Source organism: Perna viridis, chromosome 10, assembly GCF_037379345.1.
Source record: "Perna viridis isolate PV_CMFRI_1.1 ecotype Kerala chromosome 10, ASM3737934v1, whole genome shotgun sequence".
Classification (NCBI taxonomy): Eukaryota; Metazoa; Mollusca; class Bivalvia; order Mytilida; family Mytilidae; genus Perna; species Perna viridis.
Window position 1 is genome coordinate 27,950,276 of NC_142454.1, and position 10,531 is coordinate 27,960,806.

Consider the following 10,531-nt stretch of genomic DNA (forward strand, 5'->3'; position numbering starts at 1 on the left):
TTAAGAGCGAAATTGGGCGATAATTATCCAAAGACAAAGGATCTCCCTTTTTAAATAAAAGTGTTAATACACTTGTACGTTGTGAATATGTGAGGTTTTGGTTTCTATAGCCAGTATTTAAAACCGAAACTATAATATTTTTCAATTTCCCCCAAAATTTTCTGTAAAATTCGACAGTTAGTCCGTCTAAACCAGGTGACCTATTAAGCTTCATTTTAAAGATAGCGTTAGTACATTCGTCCAATGTTATTTCTCCGTCACAATTAGATTTGTCGATTTCGCCTATTTTAGGATCAAGATTAGTATTAAATATGTATTGGTCACTAAGTCACTGGTCTTGTCTGGGTAAGAAGATGAATATAACTTTTTATAATAATTTTTAATATTTGTTAGCAACTCCCCCTGATCTGTTAGAATGTTTCTATCCCCGGACGTTAATTTGTTAATTGATTTCTTAATTTGTCTCTGTTTTTCTAAACCAAGAAAATACGAATTATTTTTTTCACCAAGTTCAATCCGTTTTTCCCTAGATCTGATTTGTGCCCCTTTTGCCTTTTCATCGTAAATTTTACCAATTTCAATTTCAAGATTATTAATTTCCTTATCTGTAATATCTGAATCTACGTCTTGTTCATCCCTTACCTTCAACTTATGTTCCAATTTTTTCTCAAGAAGTTTCAAATTTTCCCTAGTTGTTTTTGCTTTATTTCTGCAATATTCAACAGTTATCTCCCTTACCTCAATTTTGAAAACATCCCATGCCAATTGTATATCATTAGTATTTTGTTTATCTTTAAAACACTTATCGATTAATAGATTAATCGTATTTACATAAACATCATCATTTAAAACCGATTTATTTATCTTCCAATAACCCCTCCCTTTTTCTGACGCAAAGGTCTTAAACTTTAAAAATATGCTCTGATGATCTGTATAATTAATGACAGCTGGCTTAATTTTACAACATTCTACATACGGGATAAAATCTTTTCCGATCAATATCATATCTATGCGACTCGCTTGAGACTTATCCTTTCTCCGCCAAGTAAATTGTTGTTTATTTTCATTTAAAAGTCTCCAGATATCAGTTAACTTATTTTCTTTTATTAAAACTTTAAGACTATTAACTGGTTGGTTATTTTGTGTCCCTACTCTAGTACTTTTCCTATCAATACTTTTGAAATTATCGTTAAAACCACCCCACCCCCCAATATAGGAATTCCAATCCCATGTTCTTTAAGCATACTATTTACTTTTTTAAAAAAATTCATTTCTACTAGTTTTACAATTAGGTGCATATAAACATAATAAAGAGAATATACAATTATCTATTTCAATATTAATCAAAATGATCCTACCTTCCACATCTGAAAATGTATCAATAATGTTATGTTTTAATGATTTTTTAATTACTATTGCAACACCACATCTGTTTGTTGTTGCATTATTGCAATAAACTTTAAATTCGTCGTATTTCAACATTTCTTTTTCAATATTAATATCAAAATGTGTTTCCTGTAAAAAGCAAATCGAACACTTTTGTGATTTAATCCATTCAAAAACTCTATTCCGTTTATTTCTACATTTCAAACCGTTTACATTTAAAGTATTTAGATTTAATACATTTTCAGATCCCATTGTAAATAGTGATAATAATATTTATATTAAATACGTATATATCAATATAACATTTATTAACATTTACACAAACAAAAAACTTTACACAAACGATGACACAGATATAGTTACACAACACACTTAAAACGGGTACAAACATTGGGTAAAGTGTACGTGACCTGATAGCACCTATTGACCTTGTCTGGGTCAAAGCTTTATAATGATAGACAAAAAACATGTGGTCGAGAGCGTGTGCTATTTTACCTGGATATTCACTTTTTTCATCTAAAATAACATTAACATCCGTAAAAAGTGGAAAAATTATTGTTCTGAAGTGACAATGGGTATTAGCCTGAGAAATATAAAAAATGTAAGTTGTGACAATTGCGTATTTTGTGAAAGATAGCTGTAAGATGAAAACTTTGGAACAAAATGTGATGAAATCGGATTGAACAAGTGTTTCCTTACTCAAAACGAGATAAAAATTATTAATGTGTTCTTTGAAACGCACCGAGACAGCAAACCCTACAAAGACGTGGAGCTCGAGACACAAACGGATAAAATACTGTGAGTATTTCTCGATTTTATAAGTTTCTTCAGTATAAGCTAGCAAATATTTTTTGCAGACATCGTGTAACATATGCAAGTACACGTATAAGATGTTATGAAAACACCGATTGAGACAAATATTGTAACCACTTCTAGATCGGATGAAATATGAAGTGATAAGTAAATTTCCAAAATTTGGTCTTAAATCAGAATTTAAATGGACAGTGTCGTACATACATACTATAAAACGGTATAGACAAAAACCCAAATATAGTTTGTCTAGTGCTAAAAATAGAATAGGTAAAATCCAAAATAAAACGTAAACAAACTTCAGCTGTTTTAATAAACGTTTGTAAACATAACTAGGATATGTGATCTTGACATATTTTATTCTTTCGTTTTTGTTTGTAAACGAATTATTTAATAAGCTATTGTTGGTAAAACTCATTTCACAGTTTTTGTAAATTAAATCAGCTACATAGTTTGACATAATTAACTCTATTTTGGCAACTCTCTTATTACCACTTTCTATTAAATATTTTGATTTTACATCAGAACCTTGTATTGTTTTACATTTTTTCATAGTTTGTAACAACTTAATAAAGTAAGTGCCTGTACGGTACAACTTAATTATAATGTTACACAACATTAAAGATGTATTGCATACAAAAGAAAAACTAAAACAAGTTTTGATTTTCTTTATATTAGAATCCTTCACACAAATATTAATATCATCTCTATGTGAAATATACATCACAATTAAATTCAATACAACAAACTTTAAGAAAAGAATCAATATCTTTTCAAAAAAAAAACACAATTCAATGTTTACTCTTTTGAAGAGCTTGTTTTTACATACCATTTTTATCTTTTTTTTTAAAGTTTTTTTTTGGGGGTTTAATTAAAATTACACTTTTACATAGTAATTAACCTTTATTTGCTTTTTTTACCTTTGTCCCTCTCCTCAGGTGTTGGAGGAGTGTGTTGATTTTTGTTTCTACCCTTACCATGTTGATTTCTACTTTCTGGTGTGTTTACAGAAGCGTCGATTGTACCTTGAGATTTAACAAAAGAAACAGACTTTTCATTTTTTTTTGGAAGTGTTTTGATTTCTCCAAGTTCTTGGTTTTTCTTGTTGATGGGGTGTCTTGTCAGATTGCCCAAAGGCCTGTCCATTTGACTGTTGACCCCTTTTTTCTTTCTGCTGTTGTTTCATTGTCTGTTGTTGTTTTATTGTCTGTTGTTGTTTTATTGTCTGTTTTTGTTGTTCACATTGTTCTTGTTGTACCTCAGGCTCATCAGTTTTTGTACTATCATTATCATCATTTTCATTTTCACTTAATTCAACATCATCATCATCATCTTTACCTTCATTGTCACTAAACATTTCTGGTGTTAATGCTTCTGGACAATCCATTTGTCTGTGCCCTGATTCATTACACCTTTTACATTTCCAATCATTTGGACATTCTAGAATCATATGCCCAGTTTCAAAGCATTTATTGCATGTTTTAACATTTGACTCATTTGAATAACTGTCTGTAGGCTGGCCACTGTGTAAGACTATAGCACTGTATCTCCCCATTTTCATGAATTTAGGTAGAGGTTCTATAAAGGTTTTACACAATAGGATCCTGTCTCCATTTTCACAGTTAGTGAGTCTCCCATCAACTCTGATATGTGCTCTTGTTATGGAATCCACTTTTACCCCTTTAAGTTCTATTGTTCTTTTAATAATGCCATCATCAGCACTAAGAGGGATCCCTTTCACTACAACTTTCATTATGGCCAGGTTTGAAGTCAAAGGGTTGTTTGGATTGTGTGTGTGAATGTTTATTTGCTTACCCCTCAGCGCAATGCCCTTTGTTAACAACGACAAACGACCTTCCTGGTTGTCCATATATATACGCCACATACGACGAATACGTTGGATACCTTTGATTGTACATGGGTCTACTACTTCGCCGATAGCCTTGTATATTTCAACATGTGTGACAAATGATTCTTTTTTGGGAATTACAGAACCAAATATATCACTGTCTTTTACGAAAATTGGTTTCACAGAATTAGGGTCGTCATCAACTTTTTTATCACCACTAGCGTTAGTGTCTGTTCTCGCAACATCAGAATAGGACGCCGCCATGTTTGTTATTGTTGTTTTGTTCAACGAAAAAAGTTATTTTACAATCAGAATACTGCCTTCTAATGTATCAAAATGCATTTACATGTAAACGTTAATGTCTTAGGAACTTCCAGAGAAAATCTGGATAAACAACACTCAATTTGAATTTGTAATTAATCAATTTTTGTCGGAGCTATCCTCAAGCAGATCAAGGACTGTAACTCAACTCTGTAACAAGGATTATATACATACACATAAATGTATGTATGTATGCATTATCCAAATGATGTAGAAGATGACCAAATATGAACGACATTTGCCAGTACAACCAGATGGTTTGATATATTTCATAATGCAAAGTGCATTTTACATGTTCACTGACACACACAAGTGTATATGGGTGATGATGAATTGTAGCACTGTCTATTAATATTTCTATGATAACATCTTCTTAATACATGTATCTAGGTACCAGTAGTAAATAAGACTACAACTAACATGTACAATGTACATACATGTATTACCTGGTGAAGAAATATACAATGGGATTTTTGTTTTAAATAGTTAGCTGTGTCTTCAATTGTTTCATTTTTTTGATTTTAGCAAATTTGTAAATAGTGGGATGTACTGGTTACCCAATTTATAAGGCATGTACCCTTCTTACAAATATACAAGCGCAATTACAATCATCTTGTCTTTCTGGTAATAGTGTTGCATGCATTTTTGTTAGCTTAATTGTTAAATATTTGGTCCATAATTATACCATGATGTGTGGACATGGTTTTATGAATTGAAAATAGTTAATAGCTTAATATAAAGATTGTAATGACCTTTAGAGAACCCTGATATATGCTGTATATAAGATGACATGCCAATCATAGCATGTAATCCATTACAGTGAAAGTCTAAGTATAGATGAATAACTATATTATGTATATTTATATATTTCAGGATGCGCCAAAGTAAATTGTTGAGTTCAAGCTGATAACTCCAACCATTCATTATGTGATGCCATGATGTTGGATAGGTCAATAGAATAATAGCTTGCTTCTACTGACTCTTGAGAGTTGTCTTGGCCACATGGCATAACATGGGATTAAGAATATATATGTAAATATGTACATATATAAAAATCCATGTAACAAATGATGCTAGATATTTTTTCACAGTGTTGTTTGTTGATGCACATGAAGTGAAATTTTCATGTTTTGAAACTAGAACAAAGTATGAGGAGGAATGAGGCTTAAAGAGGCAATGTTAAAGAAGACACTTGCACTTATTTATAGACAACAACACATGTACATCTTATTTACTGCATGTACTTACAAAAGCCAGAATGGGTGTCTTCCAATATGGCAAAAGGAAGATTTACTAGAGGTATGATTCCTTTAAATACATGTATATCAAACATGTAATAATGAACTAATTGATTTTAATTTTCTAAGTATGATCTTTTTTTATTTGTATACTAGTTCAATCACTATTATCATTACACATTAACAAATCAGTTTTCTTCAAAAGTTACATAGTTTTCACTCCAAATAATTGTAAACTCCTCAGTGAAACCATGTATTGGAAACTGGTTTGTCTGATTGTTACATACATGTATGTAAATGTAAAGGGAATAGTAGTTACTGTAACTATACAAACTATAAATATTACTAGTTAAGCATGCTATCAGTGCCTTGCGACGAAGCTTATCTATAACCATACAGGGTGTCTAAGTTTATTGAAAGAGAACAAAATAATCAATACACCAGTTTAATGATTATCATTTATTCACAGTTAGATTTTCCTACATGTGTCATAAAATTCGAGGCATGTTTAGGTCGCACAAGCTCTATCATTTTATCAATTTAGATTGAAAATCAGAAATGATAAAGCAATCACCAGAACCTGAAGATATGTAAAGCTTGTTAGCACATGAAATTATCTCTTACACCGCTGCAAGAAAATAGATCCCTATATTAAAAAAAAAATCAAACAAGATTCCGCATTTTTTACCGGAATAAAAAAAAAATAACATAACAGAAAACCTGTTAATCTGAATAGCAGAGTAGTGGATTCAGGCGGGGCGTGCCGGGCATGCGCCTCTCCCATATAATTTGCCAAGCATGGGTTGTCAAGGGTAGATTTTGGCTGTTTTAGATTAAAACTTAATATCTCGATAATTTTATCACAACAGATATCCACATTGGACCATCTCTATCCGCCCATGGAATAGCATATTATTTGGTTTGAATTAATAAGATTTTAATAAAAAGCACTTGATGTATAACCTCTTATCAGTACCAGTTGCTCATTTCTAATTACATGTATTTGCATGACTACACTACTTTCGATATTCAAGTTGTCTATAAATGTTGGACACATACAAAGCCATCTGATGTTTAACTAGACAAAGAAATCCTATTAGATTGCACCATTTCACTAGTCCTAAAGGAACAATGATGACTTAAGAGTGATACTGTACGACAATCGAATGAACTTTCTTCTCATTTCATGCAGAAGTTTATCCTCATGTTGACAAAAAGGAGGCTGTGATCCATTTCCTCCTTTTGACAACATTCTACTAATGCGTACTAATAAAAGGGTGACCCAACATCCGAAGCCATCACAGTTTCTCACATTTTAGAACAGTGCTCAGCATTTATGAAAATGGGGAGTATTTCGTTGTATTCGACCGTTATGCTGGAATGTTTTTTTTTCCCCTATTATTTAGCAATGGAAGACACAGAAAACATTCTTATATCATACAGGGACGGGTCCTGACTCTTTAAAAGGAGGGTTGCCAGCAGGGGTTCCTTAGAAAAGGGGGATGCTAGGTCTGTACTTACATTTTTTCGCGATTAAATTCATTAAAAATAATAATAAAACCAGGAGGGGTCCGCACGCCCTGCCCCGATCTGCCATTGCCATATCCCTGTATCCCTCAGAAGGAAAATAAAACAAACAAAAAAAAAGTAACGACAAATAAAAACACGCCAGTTTAAACAAACTAAAAGCAGACAGTTAAGTTGAAACTGATCTCAATTTTAAGCAATTGGAGGACAGTTATCGATCCATGACATCGGGAGTCGGAGACTAATAACAAATAAACGAGTGGTTTGGTTACTTTAATAATGCAATTTTTCAACGAATTGTGTAAGTCTGCGGTTTTGTGTTATTATAACTTGTAATTATTATTATATTTCTTTATTTGGCCTCATTTTTTTAAACGTTAAGTTATTTTAAAACTAGATGTAACTTGGATTATAAGTGAATAGAGCTGTACACGAGTGTAAAGGGATTTTAAAATGCTGAGCATCATGGTGATATTTAATCAGTGGGTTTTATTAATTTAATACAACAAATTTGTGTTCTGATGCGTTAATTCCGGTTTCTTCTGTATATCTTATCTCTTTTTTATTCTGCAGTAAAATTTCGAACAAGCAACATAAATTGATTCAGTAAATGAGCGCTTTGATTTCATTTAGAACTTAATTATTATCCTATTTCTGCCTTCGTGTTTTAATGAGTTTGTATTAAAAATTTAGTTATTTAAAAAGTGAACATTTATTTCAACAAATTGAAGAGATACGCCGGATATGGTACTATGTCATATATCGTAGTTATTTCATATCGAGATCCGATATTAGAAAATGATCACCTGTGCGCTTGGCAAAATATGGAAGGACGATTTTTTGCCACCTTAATGAATGAAAGTAAAAATTCCTGGGTAATAAGCCCTAAAGATTAACTCTTTCATCATGTTCCAATAATCCCCGATAATATGGCAATTAAAAAACTGCTATGCCTATGGATATTAACCAAGTATAAAGTCTGCAGAGCGAATTGAACAGCGGGAAAGTCAAAATTTTCGATTTTTTCTATGAATTTTATCAAAAAATAAAATATTAAAACTTGTTAACAATCGCAGGCATAGCACTTTTCTAAAACTACATTTAACACCGCATTTTATAATGTATTGGTTATATGGATCTATTGGGATTATCACGCAGGACTTTTCGGTTTTATGTGAACTTCGTCCTTATGTCTTTAAGTGTCATTTGACATGCTTACTTTCGATTCTTAATATAGAAACAATGCATAAAGTAATTTTGGTCGTTTGTTTTCTTATATCACAACTTTTACTGAAACATATTTATCTTGTGGTAGAAATAAGAGAGGTTTAAAGTGACCCGTAAATTCCATCATATTTTTCCCGGAAGTACTTCGAATAACCTGCGTAGTTGTTGTATATTTGACTGGACTTTTTACTACCAAGTAAAACACCTTTCATTAGAAGACATTAAACATACAATTTAATTTAAAACGTATTACATTACACTATTTCCATTAATGAATGACCTGACTTTTTTATATTAAAATGTTTTTATTTAGTAACGTTCGAAAATGCAAGAAGATTATAAGACTTACCATTATTTATATTTTTATTTATATTGATATGTCTGTACATGTGTATTTCATCGACCTGCTAGTGATGCAGTACAGTTAATGACAGTGTTGTATAAGCGCTAAATGAAAGTACATCAGCTGTTTCAAATTGTTCACTCATAATAAGTGCAATCGTTTCATACTATATTCAGATCTTACCTTCAGCTGCTGTGAGTAGTCCAGCATTCAATATAAATATCACAAAATGTGTTAGCATTGTTATTCCATCGAATCAGTTCATGTAAGACCCCACATTTATCTAAAAGATTATACAAGGAAATGGAGGCCTTTCGGATATTTGTTTTTGTAGATAACACCCAATCCGTCAGTAAATATTGAATTTAAGATAACACTGTTTAAATAAGGTATCTGATACATATACATACGACCAAAGGGATTTCGGACGGTTTGCTGTAATACAAAATAGAAATGAAATGAAATTCGTTTAAAGAAAGTAATACCTGAATAAAGAAAATAAAGTAAAAAAAAACAACAACAAAAAAAAAACAAAAAACAAAAAAACAAAAAAAAAACAGTAAGACATTATAACTCAAATACAATATATTTCACAATGTCAGCCTGACCTATCATTTTGGCTTAAGTATTTTTCCTGTTTGGTCTACTTGATAATAAGTAACCGATTTACCTTTTTTTATTTAAGAGAATTTGTGCGATATTATAAAAGTCGTAATTGTCAAATTTAATGTATACAAAAATCAGTTATGATCTATGGTGATTGCGGTTACGTGTACAACCATAACACGAGAATTGTGTTACATAAACCGCATAAAGGAAGTGTCATCAACATGCTATACTCAACGGGAAGGATGTACGATACATGCACACAATAAAACGATTGATGTTAAATCCTCAGTTTAAAAAATCAGAAGGAATTATATAGTCATGATAACTTTAAGATAAGTACATGATTGAAATGTTACCAAGACAGATCTAAACAAAAAATTCTTCTCTCTCGTCGGAAGGTGTAGACATGAGAGAGTTATATTCAATTAAGATAATCAAATAAACATACCTTCATATCTTAAGTATATTTGAGCGCCCTTTTAGTGCCTAAGAGACGTAACACGACAGTTAAATTTCAATGATACAAAATATAAACAGATAGATTACAGTATTTGTGTTCGGTTAATTTTTCATTTACATGTGTATATATAGAATTAAGAATGGGAATTGCATATCAATTGTGAAAGTAGACAATTTTTCTCATGTGAAATGATGGGCATGTAAACGTTAAATTTAGTAATTATAGTAAGTCACTTTACAATCTAAGATGCACCATCTGATGTAGGTATTCAGGAAAAAGACACGTTTCAGTGTTCAGGGAATTTACCTTCAGTGCTGAAAATATGTTGATGGGAGGGTAAACAACAACTTGAATTTGGAAGGCAAGACCGTTTAAAACAAAATTTGTTCCGTGACTAAACAGACTAAAAAACTTGTAATATATGGCTCGTATCGTTTCTTCCTTGTCTTAAACAAATAAATTCATAAGTATTAGAAAAAAGCAAACGAGTGTATATAAAGACTGTTGGTTGAATAACTTTTTACTGATAAAAAACTACATTTTTTTTTGATATAGTTGAGAATGAGGAATTGGAATTGCATATGAATTTCATACTTATTTGAAAAAAAGGCCAACGAGTGTTTATAAAAACTGCCGGTGGAACAACTTTTATTGTGGCATGTGTCTATATACCAGTCTTAACCAGAAACACTGTAAATAGTCCTTTACATCATTTAAAATGTATTCCTTTTTTTTTGGTAATCGATTTACACAAAATAAAC

At 31.3% G+C, this 10,531-nt stretch overlaps 1 protein-coding gene across 4 annotated transcripts in view; it reads right to left on the reverse strand.

Annotated features, from left to right (window-relative positions):
* Nucleotides 1-9,115, reverse strand: part of LOC148605230 (receptor-type tyrosine-protein phosphatase alpha-like) — a 44,043-nt gene extending 34,928 nt beyond the window's left edge. For 2 of the 4 annotated variants that reach the window (XM_088548006.1, XM_088548005.1), the window contains exon 1: nt 8,885-9,104. In XM_088548006.1, coding sequence (XP_088404132.1) covers nt 8,885-8,942 — 58 coding nt within the window. In that variant the 5' untranslated portion in view covers nt 8,943-9,104. Of the gene's footprint in view, nt 1-8,884 lie in introns of all 4 variants that reach the window. The other 2 variants (XM_088548008.1, XM_088548009.1) reach the window with 2 other exon arrangements.
* Nucleotides 9,116-10,531: the final 1,416 nt, after the last annotated feature.